General features: G+C 37.5%; 1 protein-coding gene across 14 annotated transcripts in view; it reads right to left on the bottom strand.

Moving 5' to 3' along the window:
- Nucleotides 1-24,632, bottom strand: part of LOC146561237 (neurexin-1a) — a 259,720-nt gene extending 235,088 nt beyond the window's left edge. For 3 of the 14 annotated variants that reach the window (XM_085297144.1, XM_085297148.1, XM_085297152.1), the window contains exons 1-5: nucleotides 24,106-24,310; nucleotides 21,503-22,861; nucleotides 3,615-3,632; nucleotides 2,286-2,315; nucleotides 1,054-1,101 (exon numbers count right to left, since the gene is read on the bottom strand). In XM_085297144.1, coding sequence (XP_085153270.1) covers nucleotides 1,054-1,101; nucleotides 2,286-2,315; nucleotides 3,615-3,632; nucleotides 21,503-22,214 — 808 coding nt within the window. In that variant the 5' untranslated portion in view covers nucleotides 22,215-22,861; nucleotides 24,106-24,310. Of the gene's footprint in view, nucleotides 1-1,053; nucleotides 1,102-2,285; nucleotides 2,316-3,614; nucleotides 3,633-21,502; nucleotides 22,862-24,105; nucleotides 24,311-24,444 lie in introns of those variants that run through there. The other 11 variants (XM_085297153.1, XM_085297158.1, XM_085297159.1 and 8 more) reach the window with 8 other exon arrangements.

Genomic DNA, 24,632 nt, shown 5'->3' with positions numbered 1-24,632 from the left:
TTATCTCAATCTCTCCCCGTGGCTTTCCTTCTGCCACGTCCAAGCTGAGCGTGTGGTACAGTGTAATAAAACCAAAGCATCAGAAGCCTCATACTGTACACTATACACAATTCAAAGGGTTTTATTTTTGTGCAATCGACTAACCTTCTACATACGCAATTCCTTATATGTACATGCACATGATGCAATTTTCTTTTGCATAATTTTAGAAAAATGTTTTGAAGTCACCTACAGAGCTAGATTTATTATTAACAAAAAATGTAGTGAATATATGTTGCATGTATGTCAAATTTGTATGCATCCATCTTCAAAACCGAAAATAAAACACAAAGACTTACCTTAGCGGATGGAAAAATCAATGTCTGTATTTAGAATGGACAGTGGGTTTTATTTGTGTGGGTATGTGCGTCTAGTCTCCATAACATAATCTATACATTTTATTATGACGACTTAGTTGAAGGTTAAGTTAAGGCAAGTGGGGATTGTGGTTTGGCTTAAGGTAATTGTCCACAAATTTAATTTAAGCCAATGCAATATCTTTCCTTGTAATAAGAACATGGTGTGTTTGTGTGTGTATGTGTGTTTGGTCACAAATAGCACTGCAGCTTTAGTAGCATGGCATTTGATGGCACAAAATCCAACAACATAATTCCTCACACTGTGCGTCTAAAGGTCACTTGGAAGACTTACCTGTTTAGATGATGCTTCACAAGTACATGATAAGAGACAGCATTATCATGATATTTTTCTATTTGGTCTTAAGAAACAAAAATGTTACAAACTAATTTGCAAGGAATTTCTACAATCAGAACGAATGACACAGTCAATTTTAAGACAAAGGTCAAGCAAAAGCAAGAAAAAATGTATTTTCAGAATGCAAAAGGAAAGACTGATTGTCAAAATCAGTCTTTATTATGTTTCAATTGAGTTATAAAGTATTATTAAACATTATTTTCTAATTAGCAAACATTAAACTGCATTACACTGATGTAAGCTGAAGAGGACTTATATAGCTTCCAGCTTTACTTCAACTTGAAAGAATCAAAGTTTTACCTTGAATGCTCAGTAGGGACCTTAGAAGCCAAGCTTCCCCTCTCTGCCCTGAGGAGGAGAGTCAAATGGGAAAGATCAGAAGTCCACTTACCCCACAGGGAGAAGAGGTGAGGATCACAGCCAGGATGGGAGGCCCACAACACTATGATCAAGCCTCACCCACAACCCCAAAAATCATGATTTGAACAGAAAGCTTGTAGTTACCCCAGTGGTGGTGGTGGTGGTGTACTGGAACTACGACAGAAACTAGTGTGTTCATATGCCCATGTGAGACTTGTTTATGATCCCCATGCACAAGCAGAAAGGAACAAATGGCGCAGCTTAAAAGTGTGAACACGAAGCGAAAGTGGCACCTACCTTGAAAAGCTTTCATTAATGGTTGAAAAAGCAAGTTTCAAAAATGCCAATGACTTTATATACTTCATTCAGCATGAGTATATAATGTCACAAACATGGCTAGCTTAGTTCAATGAAAACTCAGAATTAAAAGGGTAGTACCTTTACTTTTACCTATGAAATTTGATGAAATGTCCATGAAGAAAGCATATTCCAGACAAAAAGGGAGAACAAAAGGAGAGGAGACACGAATAAGTGTCATGGTCACGTCGGAAAAGGACAGAGGACAGGAGCAAGAGGCTTGATGACTACAAGATATGTGCAATCAGAAGAGAGGAAATGTGTAACTGTAATGGGAATAATGATGAAAAATAAAACCAAAACTTCTCATTCTATCTGTGCTACATAATAAAGATGTGCAGGATCACAAAAACAGAATGGACAGACTCTGTGCAGACAATCGCTACATGCATTACAGGAGCGAGGACAGATGAAGATTAGCTTAAAATTTCAGTAAGCCATTTACCACCACCATGCATTACATTCAAATGATGCTGATGGAAGTGTCTCGTTACTCTAACCACATTCCCAGTAAACAAAAGAACATGAAGTAAATTAGAATAATTAAAACGAAAGAAAGATGGAAACAAATGGTGACACAGCAGAGTCGTGAATAGAAAGCTAAATGAGCTTGAAAAGATGGGGAGGGGAAAAAAAGTCACTGAGAGAGTGAAAATTAGCCAGGTCAGTCAGTATAAGTGAATTGACAGCCCATATCTGAAGCTTCAAGCCTGGATGTTAAATAAGAGTTACAGGCACGCACACACACTTCTGAGCACAATGGGAGCAAGAGGGACAAATGGGGGAATCGCTGGAAAAAGGAACAGAGCTCATACCTTGGTCGCCCATCATCAGGTGTGCCAGACCTTAAAGGAAAACAAGAGCACAGTCAGCAGAGAACAAGGGATAATGGGAAGCTGTGTGACACTGACACGCAGGCATCTCTTTCAGAGCAGATGTCTGTGTTTCTTGAGGAGTGTGGATAGGGAAAAAGTGGGAAGGAGAGAAATAGGAGGATGCATAGACAGGGTCAGCAAGATGAGCATTTGGTCAACCGAAGCAGGTTGCAATGCATCATCATCATCCACTTACTAGATATAATTCAGAAATTTAAATTCAGGCTGATCTTTGTGCTCTAAGATCATCATTCCGCCTACCACCCTTAAAGAGCAATCGCTATTCAAATATAGACCTGCGTTCAGCTAATATTTGATTCATATTCAAACAAAATCATACGGGTAAAAAAGATGAAGATGTCTTCTGACACAGTTTTCTGTTATAAATCGTGTGTTCTGCTTAGCCTTTCAGCTTCACATCTCAAATACTCATTTTAAAATTAATCTCAATACAAACAACATGACCAGCCTTGCTTAATAATAAGGAAGCTGTCATTGTGTTAAAAGTCTGCATGGAATAAATTAAGATGCCCTTTTCCTTTTTATTACAATATACTTACCAACAAGATTCAACCAAATACATTTTGAGTTTTGATAACCACGAACAAAGATTTCAGTCAACAAAAATCTGCATTTACTTTATTAAATGTGCATCTTTAATGAATTTATTAAAAAACATTTTTTTAGCCAATATTGCGCTCAATAATTGCTTCAATCTTTCTTTTGTCAGTGTTTCTTAGAGTAATAATTTGGTGCTACTAGCCCGTACTAGTATCAGATCTGGTTCACATGGTCCTAAAGTAGACTATTGATTAAATGAGGCAATCAAAGCAGGCACAGAATTGCTGTACAAGTATTCACAGTTAACCCTCTGGGTAGGTCTTCAACTAAAAAGGATATCCAATTCCATTCTCCAAAACTACATATAAAAAAATCTAATCTTTGCAATCTCATGCAAAAAGAATCACTGTGATATGAGTAATAAATGGACATGCTAATATCAGTGCTTGTACCCATTTAAATAAGATATTTTACTGACCCTTTAACGCCCTTAGATCCGTTTAATATACATTTTTAAATGTCTTGGCTGTGAAGGCTATGGTGATGTTCGAGTATTGTTTAAATACCCAGAAATAACAGAGAAAATTTAATTAATCAGACTTACCACTCCAGTAACAGCGATACTGTTACCCTTATAAAACACTGAGAAGCCTTAGCCATAACAATGTGTTAGAAAAAAATAGAACCAGTTTCAATTACAATACCCACCTTCATTATAGTTGTCTTCTGGAAGCACAGACAGGCAAAGAGAAAAAGAGTAAGATATTCATTAAGCAGCATGCAGACTAGTACTGGCCATTGCATGTCATCACCATGCAAGGCATTAAACATCACATGCAAGTGACCTATTGTAACCCCTGCAGAGGAAACGCTAAAGCACGTACACGTGTTTTTGTCCGTGCATTGACCTGGAATACAGGACAGAGCTCTGAGTGAACTTTTGAACATTTGAAACGACTTCAAAGAATTTAATTCTATCAAGCAAGTCCATTATATTGAAACTTGAGGCGGTTTCATAGTGTTCTGTTAAGCTTGTTAAATACTTTTTTTATTTGACGTTTTTTTAAAATAATGAACTGCAACTTTTTGTATCAACAACTATTTACTCCAGCAGCTCAGTGAAATCTAGTTTGTTTTTCTTGACTGAAAAGCCGGTGCATGTGATGAAATACGCTGCAACAGAAAATAACCTAAATAAATTGAGCCGGCTGCGGTAAAGCAATGCCTCTGAGGTTTCCGAACCGGCAGTGGAGTCTCGTGTCACTTATTCAGGTGAATTGGTCACAGTAGTGAAGGCAATGACCAGTGACCACATACGGGCAATACAAAAGGAGATTGCCTCCCGGATGAAATTCTCCTAACACTAATTTTTGGCAAACAATGTGAGTTTTGTGGAAGTGAAAAAAACAAAACAAAAAACCCCAAAACTGACATGTGAAATTGGTCTCAAATGAAAGATATAGGTGAAGAAGTATATGCTAGCAAACTAATAGCAAACAAGTGCAGAAAACATGCTAACAGCAAGGAAATAAATGAGTTTAACAAAATGATTTGACTGGAAACATGCAAAAATAATCACGTAAGGATGCGTAAGGACCCACACATTTCCTATGAAAAGAATAATAATATATAATCAGTCAGCAGTACTATTCATCACTGATACATAGCAATAGTATTTAATATTTGATCATTAAAATGTAACACCAGACAGATACAAAAGGATCTAATAAATAAATATAGAAAATAAATAAATGTGATGAGAACACAGTTATTAGACTTTTAACTTTGGATTAAAAAAATTAACCAAAAATCATGAAAACACCAACATGCAATGTATATATATATAGAAGACAAAGAAACATGGTTGTGTGATCAATCCAGTTACAATAACCATGCGACCAAATAGGGACCGCTGCTAAATAAACTCCTACCTCTTTAATATGGTTTCTTGCCCAGATTTATTTTGACCGAAACTTACCATCACCACTGGTTCCCATTCCAAATCAGACACCATGCACACAAAATCAATCCAAATTATCACAATTAAAGACTTCACTCGTTGTATAATACGACCACATCAGTTTTGGTAAAAATTTAGATTGATTTCATTTGATGGAATTTGAAATATTTTTGATAATATGTATAACTCATACTAGAGCCTCATTTATCCTTGTCCTTCAGTACTGAACTGTGCATTTGCCTTACAATGGTTTAATTTTGTTTAAAATGTAGCCAGATGTGGATAAAACTTTCCAAATTTAAGAAAATACAGGACATTTAGATAAATGAGATTCTATAGGCCATTTTCAGAGGGGCCTTTTTGATCGGACCGTCGCAGGCTAAACACAGGTGTAATTAATCAAATTAATTATGGACCGGTTCCAACCAGATGGGCCAGAGCTCAAACAAATGGCTGAGGCGCACTAAATGGGGCCATCGTTTTATCAATTACATCTGTGTTTACTCCGCTGACATGTCACAGTGGCCTCTGTGAAAAGAGCCGATCTTTAAAAAATATACACGCATGCAGTATGTTGACAAAAAACGTTGCTTGGAAATGAGAAGCAGGCTGCTGAAAAAAAGCATTCTGACAAGGCAAGCATGAAGCTGCATGAGAAAAGTGAAAGAAACAAGAACACTGGCTGATGTCAAGACCCCAAAGACCAACATTGACTGAAACATTTTGCCACAATAACTAACAGGTAACTAATAATTGACTCACTGCGGTGTGCAATACAGTGATAGCAGTCTTTGTTGTATTACATTTAAATTCGGTGAGTGATCTATGCAGGAGGACTGCTTATTTGATAGCTTGTGAAAGATTGTGCAGCCTGTGGGGTTACTGCACAATTAACACTATTATAGTGATTCCCTTCCTCTAATGATGATGTTCACAATCAAATTAAGAAATGATTTCGAGAAATAATTATTAATAGCTATTGCACAAGTAAAGCTTGAGAGACATGCATTTCATATTCTTATATTAAATCTGATGTGAGCACGTTATCCTCATGTAATTCTAAACCACATCTGGATTTGAATACTGGGAGCAAGTCTAACAGCTATTCATAGCAAATTTGGTCCAAAGGTTTGAGCAAAGTTAATGAATCAAACCTTTAGTAAGCATGAAGGGGGGTCCAGTGTTTCTTAAGGTGCTTAGTAGAAAAGAAGTTTTCCTTTAACTTCAGTATTAGCTGACAGAAACCATTAAAACATGCCATGTTTTGCCTCTCTCTGACACACACACGCAAACTTTCTTTCACAAATGTACCCAGCTGGTTACATTCTAATCCAGAGACGTAAATCCATTTAATCCCCTTGACAAAGTGATCCCAGTGCTATTGTGCTGGTAACACTACACCAAAATGCACTCAACTGTCTATCATACGATCTCCATCGCTGATGGTCTTACGCTGTTGATCATGCACATGGTGTATGGCTCATGGAAAATAATTACATTACTATTCAAGTTAATGCCTCACTGAATAAAACATCTGGAGGATAACAGCAACAAGGATTGGACATAAATCTATAAATTGATTTTCTTCTTCTCGTTGCCTCCTGCAGACATTATTCTGACCCTTTACAGAATCCTTAGCCTCCTGACTGTGAACTCAAAACTGTGACAGCTGATTAAATATAAAGTGAGACATATAGAAAGGAAAACGAACAATGCTCTGTCCACTGTTTCAACACACAAGGTGCCGTCATCTAGCTGTACAAAATGTCATTAAGGCACTCGTGTCTCTACAGTGTGTCTGGATGCAGTTGGCTGAGTAGTCTTGGCAGGATCTCAGTGACAATGCACTTCACATAAAGGACCATGTGTCACATTCACTAGACCCAGCATCCAGCAATAGATATAATTCATTTTCTCTGCCATTTGACAATTTTATAAGATCATGTCTGCCTGAATCAGCTTTTTGTCATCTGTGCTTACAGTCATCAGCATTGCAGTGTTTTAGCTTTGTATGAAGTGCACCTGTTAAATGGATACTATATTTTTGAAAAACAGCATTTTAATGTTTTCTGTCTTTGAGTTTTTTAGATTGCACGTGTGATTAAGGACTCGTTAAGGATGATTAAGGAATCCCTTTGGCTTACTAAGCAAAATACACAGAAATTTACAAAGGCATTCAGGATATTGGTCAGATACTTGTGTTTTGTGTCTTTCCTCTGCTTTGCAAAGACATAATAATCAACAACCATTATCGTAGTGCTAGATCCTGCTTATTAAGACATAACTGTGAAGGCTGAGTAAAGGTTCAACTGCATGCCCTCGCTCTTATGCTGACAACCCCCACATACCTCCTTGTCTGTATTTAGTCTGCTGTTACCATGATCCACAGCAGGAAAATAAATAATATTATTTGCCCTAAATTGTCTTAAAGACTATGCGAAATCACAGCTAAATAAAATGTGAAAGTCAGAATACTGTTGCTTTATGACACCACAGTGCTCTGCATTTATATTTCATGCAGTCATTATTTATGTAACATAGTTCTGTCTCGCAATATTGGGCGTACTGGGTAGAGCGGTCAGTTATGATGTGACAGAGTCACTAAAATAAGAGCATTATGTAAAATATCTAAAGTATACCATCAGCGTGATTAAATAAAGTAATTTGTTAAATAAAGTTCAGTAAGATGAATTATTAAGAACGCAAGATTTCATAATGAAGCCGTTCAGTTCCATTTTACATATCTACAAAAAGAAGTAGTTTATCGTGCCAGTTTTGCTTTGAAAAAGTAGGTCAGCAGCAAATATTCACTGTGGAAAACCTGAAACTGAAAAAGTCTCATAGCTGGAAATTCTGTGGGTATTCCCATATGGAAAAGATATATATAAATCTTACAAAGTTTGTATCTGTCTTGTGTGAAACTTGTATGAAAAGCATATAAGTGTGAAAACAGATCTAAGATCCCTTGAAAAATTATATAATGAAACTTGTATGTTTTGGAGACTTACTAAAACAATGTATGAAAGTAATGCGAAAGTGGCCACTTTCATGAGTAAATCATGTAAGCCTTATATGATTTACTCATGAAAGTGGCCACTTTCATGAGTAATCACATATAAGTTTTTACTATTTCTTTTCCGTATGGGTTTGTACATCATTTAACAAAGACACAGAGAACTTTAACTGTCAAATGTTTGCTTTTTTTTTTAAACAACTGCTCAAAAATATTATATATAAAAATTATGAACTATCAACTGTCATGCCAGTAAACTGCAACAGTCTAAAGTTCAGCATGTTGGCTACTCAGTACAAGAAGAGTGAAAAGTTTCAATCCCAGAGCTCACTCACTGACTGCCAACATTGGAAGTTACGATGGGGCATGACCACAAATAAAGACAGGTTTCTATTCACTATCTACTATTCTTGAGAGATGCCATTTGGACTGAATAGGATTTTCTTGAGTACCTCTTCAGGTAGTTCACAGACCTTTGAGTCTGAGCTCCCACAGTTCCCATTTATTGTAGTGCTACATAAACAGCCTTTTCTCTCTAGGGTTGTCAAAATCTATACAGAGATACCCATCGATATTAAAAAATTACTGTAGTATTATTCTCATTTGCAATAGTATTGATACCAACAGTGCCATCTTTGCCTCCTCCTGTTGACACAAAAATTCCCACAACTCTGCAGACAGGCAGACACACACACACACACACACACACACACACACACACACACACACACACACACACACACACACAGCCTCGCCCTCACTAGTTAGCGTTAAACAAGAGTTTATAAGGAATAATTAATTAATAGTTAAGAAATTAATTAGTATTAAACAGTTATCACAAATGTTAACCTGACCTGCCCAAACTTTAACAGTAGCTGTTTAACTTTTAAAGGTTTTCCTATAGCGCCATCTGTTATTATTAAGGAAGCTGCTAGCAGCTATGACTAAAACGCTAAAATGGGAGCTAGGCACCAAATGTCAGGCAGCAAGTGAGTCCTGCCCATCTTAATAATGCCCAACATTAATTTAACAGGATAACACAGTTATTTGTGTCTAAAAAGTGTTACATTTCTTTTAAAGTCCCAGACAAGAAGCAGAGAAATGTGTACCAGCAACTAGACAGAAACAGTGACAGCCTAGCTTACCTACTCTAGTTAAAAACATGGTGCCAAGTCCCCCTAGAGCAGGGGTGTCAAACTCAAATACACAGTGGGCCAAATTTTAAAACTGGAACAAAGTCGTGGGCTAACATTAATATTTATTGAAAAAAAAATCTTCCTCCAGATATAAAAATGAATCTTTTCTTATGGACTCAAACACGTTTTGGTGAAAAACTGAATATGGAACAAGCAAAGCTTAATACTAAACAATATATATATTAGCTGTATAATACCAGTAGGCCAGCTCTAATAGTAATTTGGTATGGCTTCGCGGGCGAAATGTAATTAGGCTGCGGGCCAAATTTGGCCCGCGGGCCAGAGTTTGACACCTATGCCCTAGAGGCACAGCACTAGCTTAGATAACGTAAATATTGTTTTTCCCCACATAATATTGAAAATGATTATTGAGTATTTTTCTTGGGTATCAATATCGAGTTTAAAATGCTAGTACTGTGACAACTCTACTTCTTTCACATTTTCCATATCCAAAACAAGTGTATGATAAATATTTAAGAGTAGAATAGGGAGTTTTATTTATTTATTTTTCTTTTCAGATCTCCTTCCAGAGCCTCAGAACATATTATACAACTGTTTTAGTTGACTAATACTTCTCTTGACTAGTAAAGTGAATGTGTAAAATTGCTCAAATGCTTCGATGCATTCAATACATAACACGAAAAACTATGAAATCTCCCTAAATTCGTCTCTAAATGTCATCACTACACATCCAATAACAGAGAACAAAACACACCAAATCCATTCCCGGCCCAATGCGCAGTTGTCAATTTGAAAAATAGTAGCAGGAAGGCTGTTCTAAAATCCCTCGTCACGCAGGCATTTTAAGGGAAAATGTAAAAGCCTTGCAGCAAAGGTCAGCACTACCACAGGATCAATTTGTTGTTAAATTACAATTTAGACCAAATCAAGAATAATGAATGCAAGTGAAGGCTCATCTCTTAGTAGCATAGCCAAGCCTAATGCATCTTTCTACCAGAGGAGTGTTAGTGGCATTACACGGCTTACCCTCTACCCCATTATCCTTCTCAAGCAACAGTAAGTGTGGAGAGAGAGGAAACGGGCAGAGTGACCAGCTACTCTGATGGAAATTGATAGCGCCCACAGCTGTGGATATTTCTGCTGTTGCTAATTCATATCTTCACTATCTCAGATGCTCACAAGACACATGCATGCTTTCCAGGCAAGGATCTGTTCATATTACCTTTTTATTGTATCGCCCCGCTGACACTGGGCACCTCAACACAGGCAGAGACCAGAATAGGTTAAATTTAACCCTTTAACTCAAAATAGCCAAAAAATATAATCTGTTAATTCACTGATATCTTTGAAGGCAAAAGTTGGCAGGAGTGACATTAACCTTTGCCTAAGAGGTTAGATTTTGATTCCCACATTGGACTTATATTTTCACACTTTTAAGACATATTATATTTACACTTTATTTTACACTTTGTTGTCAGTGTTTGGTACCATTTAAGACATGCCTTCTCTGCAATATGTCATATAACACCTTCTTACAGTCAGGGAACGTACACGGCACTTGAAGGAGGCACAAGAGAGCACAAATACATCGGACAAACTTTAGGAGCTTAAAATATAAAAGCAGACAGATTTTGGTGCCACTGGATACAGCCAGGCTAACCTAATTCCAGTGTTTGACCTATAATCTAAGTAGCTGCTGGATGTACCATATTCTTTACTGGGCTGATACAAGAGGGGTGATGGTGTTGTTATCAAACCCTTTGTAAGACAGTGAGGAGGAAAATTTTCTGAAATGGTAACATTTTGAAAAGAACCTAATCAATCAAATTGTGATGTATTGTGCCTAGCTGCATATTTACTTCAGGCAGATGGCAGGTGGATAATATAGTCCAACTCAGATATTTCCAAAGAGATAGATGAAAAGAGAGGATTGTGCGAGCAGATGTGCTCAGGGGTCTCTCAATTCTTTTACATCTTGTGGACTGGAATGATCCAAGAGGATAATCAGAAAAGCTTATACAGAATTCTAATAACCTTAATCCCAGGGTAGAAGATATCTAGGATAGTATTACAGATGTAGAGTCAATCTTTTTTTTTTTTGATGCAGGAGTATTAGTCCAAGCAGAGGAATTAAGAAATTAATGTAAACTTCAAGTTTGTGTATATATATATATATAGGCTCAGCATATTTGTAACTTATTGCGACAGGGCTCATAGCTTCATGCTGAAGCGAGATATGCCAACGCTCACTACGCATCTGTTCTAAGAAAATGTGCACAGCAGTTGCTTAAAGAAACTAGTTGCCGCAGCTGCCACTGTTGACGTGTGGCAAATCCCTATCTGAAGAGTGGCTCTTAAGCTAAAGTTAGAAAAAAAAACATTAATAAAGTGCACTGAGCATTAACCACAGCTAAGCTCTTAGTACTGTTAACATTAAGCTACATCCTTTTCCATTATAAGTGGCAAAAAAAGACAAAACTATACAAAAATGTCACGAAGCAAAAGTGTAAACCAGTGATCTGTTCTGACTGAGTTACCATTTGAATCCCATTTTTATTTAATTTGTAGTTCATATTACATTTTGTTTGTTTGTTTTTTGGACTCAAGAAGACGTTTTAAACATTATGCAGACTGCCTCTTGAACTTCTACACATGATGTAGACTGGATTACCATAAAGATGGGTTCATTTGTGCAACCTTTACTCTCTTTTGGGAAGTGATGAAAACTCTCCCTGAAAACTGATTTGTCTTCCCTCTATCGCCGGAGTGATGGATTTCAAATTACGGCGCAGCACTTTTGCCTTGTTTTTAGCATTTCAGCCGCCGCTCGTGACTGACGACACCCAACCAGCAGCATCAAAGGTAAATTATGTTCAAAGTGAAAATATCATCTACAGTCTGGAATCTAAAGAGTTTTGCTTCTAAGCAGTTTTATTCCTGCATGAAGGTGAGAACCAAGGCAGAGATATGTGATCAGTTTTGCCTCTCTCTCTCTGTCTGTCTGTCTCGGCTCACTTATTTTAAAACCGTGGGACAGGGTATATGGCCTCGGGAGAGGCAGAAGTACCCTTTTGGTTCTATATCTGTTTGAGGGTGCTCAAGTCATCCAGACTATATAGAAAATGCTATGAATTGTATTATGGAAACTGAAATATATTTTTACACCAAGGTATTAAAAGGTCTCCAGTGGTGAAAATAAGGAAAAAAATATATGTGTGGAACACCTCATATCTGCAAGATCTCATACACATATGAGATAATATTGCATAATCAGGGTAGTGATTGCATGTCAACTGAACAGCAATATGTTATGCATTTTATATACTGTAACTTCCATATGCCAGCTTAATATGCTCCTGTAAGAAACATGTGGTGTAGCTCAGTTAAACACAAGTTTGCATGTGTGGGTGTCTGTGTGTGTGACATGGAAATTTGAATGTGTTTATTTGTGCTGTAGGATGAATCCCGTTAAAGGAGGAGTTTGGTGTCAACGAATTTCACAAACACCCTTTGACAGTCAGGAGCAAATGTATTTAAACAAGGCAAAAATCCTACGGGAAAATCCCTCTAATCTTTTGATCCCGATATCTGTCTTTGGAGTCAGAGACAGCAGTATACTATTAATCTGCTTTTGTCTGAGTGAAGCTGCAGGAGGCCTCTAGACAAAATGACACTTTCAGAGATACAGTACCAGAGCGTTCTCACTCCCGAGGCGTAACATGTCGACGTTTTGTCACGTCCCGCGGCGTTCCTGAGGAACGCGAAAGGAGACCTTCAGCGTTCTTATGGTACGCGGCGGGTTATTGCTGGAATCCAGTGCAATGACGCTCCCGCGGTAGTAGACGTTCCAGCCCTGTATTCCAGCCCTAAACCTAACCTTATCCCTAGCCCTGACCATAACCTTATTCCTGACCTTAACCAGGACTTTAATGATGTTAAATAGCGTGTTTCTAAGCGATTTGAAGAAAAAGAGCGAACATGTGTAGGTTCAGTCCAGACGGTTCTCATATTTCCTCTTTTTCCGAGGTCGTCATTTAGGAACGTGGTGGGTAGCCGAAAACGTAATATGGTGACGATTTGTCACCTAGCGTAAAATATTACGCTTTGGGAGTGAGAACGGGTTGTTATATTTGCTTACTTATATTTTTCCATTTGCATTTAAAAGTATTTTTATATGGCTCGTCATAAATTCTCATACGCACCTATCTGCGCATAGATGTGAATGAATCGCTGTTGTTGTTTAAAGCTGATCAAAACTGATGTCAAATGAAGATATTTGCCATATTAAGCCAGTACTGTGTAAACAAGTATATTGAACTGAACTCTGTCTGGACATGCCCAAAAACAATGAAGGTATCACCAAGTCTTTAATCATAATTTGCACATTTGCATTTTCTACCACTACAATCTTCTGGTCTCATTGATTTATTTTGCAGTGTACCTTTGCATTATTGTTAAATACTCAATAACATGCTAGTTTTCAATCAAGTTACCCATTATTGCCATGTGGACTTCTCCACTCCACTGTTGCTTTCAAAATGTTAATTTTTTTCAAGAGGATACAACTTGGCTCAAAGTATGCAGTACGGGCTTTAGGCGAAAAGTCAAAGCGTAAAACAAACAGAAACTTCACTGTGAATTTATTGAGTTCCTCATCCAGAAGCAAATAGATAGTGTTAAAAAGCTGCCCTACCTGCTGCCACAGTGGCCCTGGCATAGAGGGCAGCCAGATTTTGCACTAAAATATTGCTCAGCACCAAAACACAGAAGCCTATCCGTCTTCAAGTAGTATAGACTCAATGACAGACCAGACCAACTCTTTAGTAGCTTACATTGTGTTTATCACCAATCCAAGGTGCCTATACATCCAAACCTAATTAAAGGGTAAAAAGTTGTTGATAAAACTCATTGTCTTTGTCTCTTTGCCAAAGACACAACTGCTGCTGCTTCTTCTCTGCTGAATGGGTCAACCCTCTGCAAATGGCTGTGCCATATCGATGCATTATTCACCAGTGCAATCAACCAAAGCAAACACTGTAATTACATTAGGACTGCAATAACAAACACAAACTGTTCTAAAGTCTCGGGCAAGAATCTCGACTGTAGACATTCCCATGCACCACAAGAGCTTATTCCCAGTGACGTTACAGCAGGTGATAGTCACAACTGTCATATGTTATGCAAAACACAACCTCTGGTGTAACCACGGGATAGAGCCACACATCTGAAATCTTTCTTGGATATTTTAGTAGACAATAATATGGCATAAACGAGCATAAGACAGATCTAGTCCCAGAGCCAGTGTCATTTTTTTTTTATTAAAAAAAGGTTCAAATAATGCACAAATATGCATTTCATATAAATTAACCTGTGATTCAATCGACTGAAGGAAACTAATTTTAATTAGACATTATGTTGATAATTAAACTTTCCAGATCAGCACAGACAGTTCATTAGAGGTGGTACAGTATTATAAACACAAGTAACGTTGAGCTATTTTCAGTGGCTGCAGACAGACTGGGATCACACTATTACCTGTGGGAAGATTGCCAGGAAAGGTTTCACTGCCACTGCCATGTCTATCCAAGTTATATCTTGGGGATGAACCTGGAAACTGAAATACTAATAACCAGGATTCAATTTTAAGGTAAAAAAAGAGCTACAAAGAGTGTGACATGGATAAAAAAAAAAACAAGCAAGCAAAACATATTGTGCATCTACCTAAATGAGCATGTGAATAGTGTATCTCCTGCGTGTGTTGTGTTGCAGTACTTTCCTTCTGTAATGAATCAGTAATGCACAAATCTGTTTTGACACTCTTGTTTTGGTGAATTAAAACCGTCACAGTTGATGATTGTTCAAAAGTCAAAACAGGTTTGACATTATTTCAGTTACTGTAGGCTACAGTCATTTTTGGTACTGCGCCATCCTGTAATAGAAGCTTAATAAATGCGCTTATGTTTTGTGACTGTTTGTCCTATAAGTGACATTAGTTTCAAGGATGTCTAACTATATTTTCACCTAGAAGCCTAGAAGCAATGCTATCAGCTAAAATCACAATATGATAGTGCAAGGCAATCACAGTTACTCACTGTACCCGGATAATGTGACTTATCTTTTAAATTACATAATACACAAAGTGACAAACAAAATGCTGTGCAGTCTTACTTGGGGTCTGCCCTACTTTTTTTCTTTCTTTTTTTTTTGTACCAGGGGAGATTTATGGTTGGTTAATGTACGATGAGATAAACAACATGATTCCATTTTATCAGGATAAAATATGGAGCTATGCAATGCATCTATGTTATTTCTTTAATGAGAAACAAAAAGGGCATACTGACCATCGAAAAGTGCATTTAAATAATTGTTTCAACCGATCAAAGGGATTTGTGTTTGTGTGCGTGTGTGCATTTGTAAGTGTGTGAATTGGAGAGAGAGAGACCGAGGAGAAAGAGAGCAGGAGAGAGAGAGTTATGTGCACACTTGTGGTTGGACAGAGGAGAGTTGACAGGTCCGGTGGCAAATCCTATAATCCTTTCATCTGATCAAAGTAATACAACAGCTTTTAGATTATTTAATGGAAGGGTAAATTTTAAACTTCAATGTACTTTATAGTTAAATCCATGTATGCACAATAGGTAAATTTGCAGAAGCTTTAAGAACGAATTTCGATATGTTAGTATATGCACTTTTATTTCTGTGTGTGTGGATTTTTTTTCCCAGAAGTGTTTTTGGTACAGTAGAACACTAGCTTCAAAAAATATTTTAAATCTCTGGTGTGATTTAAAAACTAAATAAATAAATAAATAAAAATCTTGCACACATTTTCTGCTGTGGTTTTGACTTACCTCCTCACTAAAACTCAGAATGGTGAGGAAGCAAGAAAGAAAGCATGTGTGTTTAATATGGCTGGGAAACATTCTCTGTACTTGCCACAAAACATACTATCCTGCAAAGGTACAGTGCAGCATTCTTTATTTCAGAGGGACTTAAGTAACACAAGTTCATAGAGTTTCAGCGCAGTTGATAGTAGGAGTTAAACCTGAAGCACTACAGTCATTTTTCACTGCAGTTAGCATTATCAAGTGTTATATGTAAGTGTGCTTACAGTTAATATAAAATGAGGTCAGCATGGACCAACAGTAGTTTAGCTATCAGATAGTAAATGTCAAATAATCCTTTTTTTCAGGCAAACCTGATATTTAGACTTTAAGGTAAAGGGAGATTTTGTTTGTTTGCTTGTTTTGTGGGATTTTGTTGAGTTTTTTCCTCTTGATGTGATACATCAAAAGCTAACATTTTTAGCTCTTGAACTCATATGTGAGGGAAATGTAGAAGTCAGTTATTTTACTTTGGAGCTTCTTGAGACTGAATAATCTGTCATTATTTATATAGTATTATAGCTGGCCTAATCAAATTTTGATATTTAAAATGAAACAATAATGCATAAATTAAAAAAAATAATTTAAAATGATGACCTCACATATAGTTACTAGCCAAGCCCATAAGGTCCGCAGACCACAACTTGAATGTTTTAAGTCAGTTTTACTCACTTTGGCTCTCAACAGCTGCAGGGAACTGGTATAAAAGCTATGCTGAACCCAGTACTTGCTCAGCAGCAAACAGAAAACAAAGTAACCAGTGAACATAAAACAGAACAATTTCTTCTATTTGATGGTTAGCCAGAAACATAACTCTAAATGAATACCGAGGCTAGATCTGCAGAATGAGTCATTATAAAGTGTGTGGTAAATTTTTGCCAGCATAACTAGAAATTGTGTTAGTTAAATGCAGATTAGCCATTAAAGGCATCAGGAGAAATCCAGGTGTTCCAATCCCATTCTGGAGTGCTTGACAGCCGGTCATGGTGATGGTAGAGGTTTGCCTTGAGGGTTTTCAGAGATTTTCTCTATGAAAGGATGTACCTGTGACAAAGTCTGCATAGGGACAAGGCGGCGTTAGATAAAATGTGGACCTTGCATCTATTTCCATCAATACTACCTAAATTATTATTATAATGATTTGTTTTCACTATTTAAATATTTATTGCTTAAATGTGCTTTGTAAGAAGTCCAAATAAGTATTGTTTGTTTTATGAAATTATTTGTTGTTTATAGACCTGCAAAACCCCAGAGTCCTTCAAATTTCACAGATTTAATAAATCTAGCACTAATTAAAATCATTAAATGCTTATGAGTAGGTATATTAAAGCATTCTATATATATTTATGCAAAACCCCATTCACAGAGACTTAAAAACCAATTGGCGACCATCTGGCAACCACTGGTCACAAGGCAAAAATGTGTATTCCCTGACTGGATGCAGGTGGTTACTGACAATCACTAAGAAATTATTGTTAAAACCATATTTATGCAGAACTAGACCACATGGTAACCACCTGTTGCTAGGGAAAATGTGTATTCCACTGACTTTTGGCAAGTGTTCACTGCCAAAAGGCTGTTGATAGTCACGAGCATTAACTGCCTCGACAAAAACCTCCCTGTGACTGCTTTGGCTAGTAGCAGGCTTCTGTAGTCACTAGCAGCTTGCACAGAGGACAATGGATTCGTTTGCCTCACACTGTCTCAAGTTTTACTACTGTTCAAGGAGTAAATGCAGAGTATTTGCAGATAAGTCGGCATCTTACATCCAAATAATGGGTGATCACAGCAACCGCAAGGAGGTTTTTGGTGTAGCACTCTCTTTGCAACCAATTTCATCCAGAAACAGCTAGCAACCTCCAAAAACCACTTATTAACTCACATCAACTGCTCTCAAGCCCTGTGTGACTGAGATCTAATCGTGTCATTAAGGTAAGATTGGTGGAGTAACCATGGGCTGGCTGGCTTGGTATCTGGCTTCCATGTAACCCTCGATGTTGCCACCACTATATAGTACCAGATCAATGGATTCACTATAGACAATATATTTACCTGATGATGTTGTGCATCTGCTCTTGAAAAAACCCTTTTAAAGTCATTGTTATAATCATAAAATTATAAACTATACTTTGTAATAAACGGTGTGTGCTTGTAGCTTCACAGCTTCAGTTCAGTAACTTGCAGCACGAATATACACTGTGGGTTATAAAGTTTTGAGACATTGCCTATAAAAAGCAAATGTGATATTCTGCCATCCCCTTCAAGGTTGTCTCCTTGTGCAATGATGCACTGCTTCCAGTGCTCTGGCTTAGAGCACTTGCTGGAAGGGCTTGTTAGTGTATATTTGCAATTTCACCATGAACCTCAAACTATGAATGAGAGCAAATATCAAACAAACAGTATCCAACATCACTGCTGACAAGTTATTATCCAGAATAAAATAAAGACAGTCTTCAAAGGAAAAGACTTCAGTCACCAAGTCCTCAAAAGGAGAATCAAGTCAGGACCACTGAAAGACAATTGTCAGTTTCTTTGTTTGCTGTAAATTTGCTACCCAAGGTAGGACTGCCTATAACTGCCTAGATTATGCTGCAGCACGCTGACACATCTCAGGGAGAACTTTTGGCTCAAACATCTGCTTCTTTCTCCCTAAAATTAAATGTACTTTTCAGTGTTGCAACTTTGACACAGTGAGCGAGGTCAAGCATGACTCGGAGATGTACAAGCAAGTGGTCAGAATTAGCTGCTCAAAGGGATTACATTGAAGGGAATAGCAAATTCTCCATTCAGGACAACTCGTGAATTTAATAAGTTATTTGTTATTATCCCTGCTCTGCAATTAAAATTAGAAAATTAGTAGCCATCTATCAAATCAAAGAGTTTTTGCTTTCAGCTTTTATTTTTCCTTTAGATATCTTCCCCCTAAGATACAGACACACTTACTAGACTATGTTCACCCCATCAAAGCCCCTGTATGGCTGCATGTACAACATATTTTTAAAGGATTTTTCATTATTAGGAAGCTTTCAACTTGTCACTATAATCACTCTGATTGCTACTGCTGCGATATACTTAATACACAAACATCTTTCGATAATGGCTGCTCATCGCTCATGCAGCTCATATAAAAATAAACAACACAAACAAGTAGCTATTGTATGTGTATAAAACTATTAACACCAGTAGCCACCCTGCTGTGCATATTAAAATCTCTTCCCCCGAATTCTCGACTAATGAGACACTTACACACACACACACTCACTCACACACACACACACACACACACACACACACACACACACACACACACACACACACAAAGAAAATATAGATGTATTGTATAAAATTATCAAACACAGTTTTAAAGTAATTATTTAATCCCTAAACACTGGAATATGAATCTGTAAATTAACCACATAGATCAAGGAATGTTAGATTACAAATGAATCCTTAAGGTAGAATGAAGTGGGTTCATCATCATTTTTAATTTATATAAACCATTGTTTTTGTTTTTAAAGATATTTAATGATTTGTTTTGCAGGGATTCTAAAATACTGCATTTGAAGTCTCCATGTATAGAACTTCCAAGTCCCAAAATTCCAAAAATCTGGCAAATTATACATTAGCCTTACAAATGTTGTGTGTTGGGAGTTTTATAAATCAACTCTTCCAATAAATACCAATAAATTTGAACTTCAGAGATAGTATCAAGGCTAAACTAAATTTATGAACGTAATTTCTAATTTGCTAATGTATTACTTTTTTTGTTAAAGAGTTGTATCCTGTGATAAGATAATAACTTTAAGATTTAATCAGTGCCCATGCATTTTGTATAAAAGAATCCCAGCTTTCCCCAAGACGGGCCTTTTGTCAGGCTGCATCCAGCATGAAATGAGAAAAAAATATGGCTGCACACAATCGCTAGCTTTTCGTCAGCTTAGGGAAACTGAAATAATAAAGCTATTTTGAATTCACAGCTCTTTTTGGCGCAGTAGTAAGAAAAATGGTCAAAGACACATTAATAAACCCAAATGAGAGATTCCCTGAATAGATACTTCTTTTGGATTCATTTTTAAATAAAAAAAAAAAAAATCTATCTATGTACTGAAATGTAATTTACAATACTGCAAAAAAAAAAAAAAATTAATTAATTAAAATTACAGCAATACATAATGACACTGTTACAATCAAAGAATTTTGATTATAGACTGTAGTCTGCTCTGAAAGAAGCAGAAAATGGAACAATAATGACATATTTCAAGATATTCACTGTCGCATTCTAATTGTGGATCTATTTGTATTTTCTTTCTGCAGCACAGCAACACAGCCAACACTACTTGTCATGGATTTAAAGTAGACTAAATAACATTTACACTTAAATGCCTGTTAGTGAACTACAGCAATTATTCAATGTGTCGGTGCATGTGGTTAGTGAAAGGCTATACTACTTCTTGTTTAATTAACACCATCTACAACATCTACAAGACCCGATTAAAGGGAAAAATAAAACATTGTTCACAAAGCATGGTGCTATATGAAGATGTTATGTTTGCAATTTGATGAGAATATCTTATGTGGCAGTAGTAAGTTTTCCAGTAGTGCCTTAATAAGCTCATTGTTAATAAAAGATTTATGTGCCTGAATAAAGATACATGATCTCATGAAATCTACTGTAAATTAGACGTGAGTGTCATTACCGTATTTAAAATAGGTTAAAATAGGTTCAGATTCATCTGTATTTAACTGAGCATGACGAATAACATTAAAAACAGTTAAAATCCCTCCCCCATTGACTGACCAGCAAGCATCCTCCCCCTCAGCATCACAATAACCTGCCAACCTGAGGGTAGCATTGCACTAAATACTCTGAACACTCATACGTTTTCCTTACAGACTAGACAGAGTGATAGTATTCTCGCTACCTCAAAGAACCCTGTGTTCTCTTTGTCTATCAGTTTGCACGTTCTCAAAACCTTTTTATTCACCTTCATTATCCTGCTGACTTTTTAGCAGTTAGTATTAATAAATACATTTTGCACATGGTTCTGCTAAAGGTCATAATTCAGTTATTTTACATTTGCAATTTTATTTTGTGTTTTCTCAAAAAAATCATATGGATACAATGATTAGATACTAGATCGAATATACTCTCATCACTGGAAAGATTTATACTGTATGCATTCAATGATGTCATTCCTGTTTACTCAGTCAGGCACATAGATGATTACCCCTGCTCTTCCATTTGAAAAGTATGTCATTGGAGATCTTTCATAGGTCAACCAATCCCTAAAGACCTATTTGATAAGAATGGCAGACACCTTTGGGGATGAAGAACACCAGAATGTTTTGCTAATGAGGCCTAGCAGGAGATTCAGTCTTTCCAAACAGCTGTATTGCAGATCAATGGCACACATCATACGACTAAGGAAAACATATGGCTTTAGCCAAATAGAGGAAGGGAATGCGTAATTTTATGGAGGATAGTAATTGAAACAGCCAAATTATGAATAACTTCCTGTTGACTGTAAAGGCTACACTGGACACTTTGTACTGAATGTATGATTCAGATTAAATCAAAGCCTTACCTTCACTGCAGTCCTTTCCTTGGAAGCCTGTCCGAGAACAGTCGCACGTTGGCTCGTTGTTAATTAAACTGCAGACTCCTCCATTTAGACACATGTTGGCTGTACCACAGAGGTCATTTAAGACACCCTCACTGTTAATCATTACAGACTCCGTGTTGTTGACCTTTATGTCTGTTATCCATCCAGTAAAAGGCAGCTGATCCTTGACCGCAGCCGATGTCAGACGTAGTGCAACAGATCGTAATTCCGGTGGTATTCCACCAACAAACAAATGGCTGAAAACAGTCATATCCCGTCTTTTAGACTTCACCTCCACCCACTTTATCTCATTGTCCACCATTAGGGTAGTGTTCTTAAAGTTTCTCCTTATAGTGACTGTGTGCCATTGGCTGTCATTGACCGCTGTGTCAGATATAACAGTCGCAGGCTCCGCACAGAAGATGGAGAATCGAAGGCTGAGTTTACCATTCAGTATGAGGAGCTCTAGAAAGTCACAAAATCCCTCATCATCAAAGTAAACTAGCAGCCCATGGGAACTCCTTGTTTTCATGTTGAAGCTCATTTCACTTTCGCAACATGCATTCCACACTGGAAATCTAGCCCACTGACCCTCAGCACCTGTAAATTCTAGACAAGTGCCTATTTCTACAAAGCAACAAATGAGCAGCCCAACCCATATAATATGGGCAACATGTGGCTTTGGTGAAATCATTGTTTGATTTCAAATTATGTGGGCTGAAGTTAGGACTTACAGAATTCAATGTACTTATAAGGACTTTAGCTTAAGGGGAAAAAAATAAGCTGGGTTGACTGTGAGATAGTAGACTGGCATGTAACTGACTGTCTACATGGACATACAAGTGTAAACTGATGCATTGTAAGACAAAAGATTAAATGCTACAACTCTAATATGTTTGCATATCAACAGGCTTGGCCAACACTTGTATCCTGGAGCAAACACCATTACCTCATACAGTCCAGGCCACTGGCCAAACCTCTCACTGTTGTCGCCAAAATAGTTTGAACTGTTTAAAGGTCCTCTCTGCCATGGTTATTTAGAGCAAAGGGACAGAGATTCAAATATCCACTGGGCACACTCGGTCTGATTTATGTAATTACGGAACAGTCCCTTCTGGTGCCAGTTAGTGTGTGCACGGTTTCACTTGAGTTGAAATGGCAGCTTTAATCTTCATGTTCATGCCAACATTCTTTGGCGGGTAACTGGAAGCCTTGCTCAGGGCTTTTCACCCTGCATTCTCTGTAGCAAAGAGAAAAAATGCCATATGGAGCCACGTTGGCTGATAAGCTCAGCAAAAGAAGCAGTCTGTCTGTCAAGGCAGTCCCCAGACTCAAAGCTCTCTGCAAAAGAAAAGCAAATTTAATGTAGCATCAGTATTTCACCGTATCCATGTCCAAATCCACTTTGGTCAAAGCCTTAATCAAAAACCAGTATTAATGCTGTGATAAGGCAAAAAGCACAGCTAGTCAGGGACTTATATCCAGTGAGGCCTTTGTTACAACAAACACAAGCTATGTCATTAGATTAAGATCACTAGGGCTTTCCAGGAAGCAAACGGCAGCTCTTGACAATATCAGAGAATAGACACATTATTTGATCTTAATGACCAAGTAGGAAAACAATATCTGTAATATTCTCGTTAAAATGCAGTCCTTTCATAATGAAATAGTCACGCAATCTAAAGAGAAAAAGAAATACGAGTAAATTATAATTTGTGATCTAAAGAAAAAAAGATAGAAAGAAATCACGCCCAGCGGTCGGCATTAATAAAACAAATTATAAAGAAAATCTCGGTCACGCAAATAAGAAAATAGCTGCCTTACGTCGTTTTTTCTTTCTCTTAATGAGAGTATTACTTTTGCTTGTAAGCGTTAAAACTTCTGCAATCGTTTTATCAGCAGCATTCCGATATAGGCTCCCCTGTCCAGTTCTAATTTGAAGCCCTAACAAGAGGAAAAAGTGCGTCATTTGATGCACAATGGTCGGTCTGTGTAAGTCATACCAGCCGGGCTTCCACTGGGTCTCAGTCAGAACCCAGAAAATGCTCTTCATACTATGTGCTTTGTCCCTATTTTTCACACGGAGTTTGAGCCAGATCCCGCTTTTCCTTCAAACACCAAAAGGAGCAGAATAATGCAATAAAACGAAAACAAAAATAGTTAGTCGATTCTAAAGGTCCGCAATTAGTTTGCATTTCAAGTAAAGAAGATGAAGGGGGGGAAAGACACTCTAACCACTGCACTCTAACCGCTGCACCGCTGTAGATCTGATTTACTTGCCTGCACTTTCCACATACTGGAGCATCTTATCAATAGACTGAAACTGTGATGAAGATCAGTACGGCGTGTTAATGATCATGCTTAAACTATTAGATAGCATAATCCTCGTCTGAACTGATATATTTTGCCTTTTCGCCGTCATCATCTCATCAATAACATGCCCCATATCCTGACATTTGCCATGCACGGCAGCTGCAACGGGCTCACTATAATAAGTGTGTTATTTTATGTCCATGCGGCATTTTTATCGAGTCGCTCACAACTACAACAATTCTTCGGTAAACAATATGAGGCGCCATTATTACCTTTGCGCGTGCACCTTTACTTCTACGGGACCCTTAATAGTTGTCACAAGAGAAGAAACGCGATTTCATGCAAGGCGCCGCGGACTGAGCTCCTTTAAACCAGCACTGTCCATATTTTGTCTCTTTGAAATCCAATGCTCCAAATCCTCTTTAGCGAAACCTCCACATCAAGATCTGCTTTCAAGTGAATCGCAGCATCAGCCAGAGAGACAGAGAGAGAGAGAGAGCGGAGAGAGAGAGAGAGGGGGGGGGGGGGGGGGGGGTTAGGAGAGAGAGCGAGAAAGACGGGTCCACTTTCACTCTAACTCCTAAAAAAAATCTCACAGGTTTAAAAATTACCTTAAATATTCAGTCCTCCAAATGTATTTTCTGCTAATAAAAACACAACAGAACTACAAAAAAAAAAAAATCTAACCCACGATGTGGTTAGTGGGAAGAAGCGCGGGGCGAAAATCCAGTTATCTTTGTGGAAGAGAAGGTGCAATCTGGTTTCCCTGTTGAGCTTATCCAGCGACTGTCAGGAGCCA

This window comes from Mchenga conophoros, linkage group LG13, assembly GCF_057382185.1.
Source record: "Mchenga conophoros isolate Kocher_MC1m ecotype Shallow Benthic linkage group LG13, M_conophoros_male_GT1.1, whole genome shotgun sequence".
Classification (NCBI taxonomy): domain Eukaryota; kingdom Metazoa; phylum Chordata; class Actinopteri; order Cichliformes; family Cichlidae; genus Mchenga; species Mchenga conophoros.
Note: the sequence above shows the minus strand (reverse complement) of the source record. Positions and strands in the feature narration are given on the sequence as shown.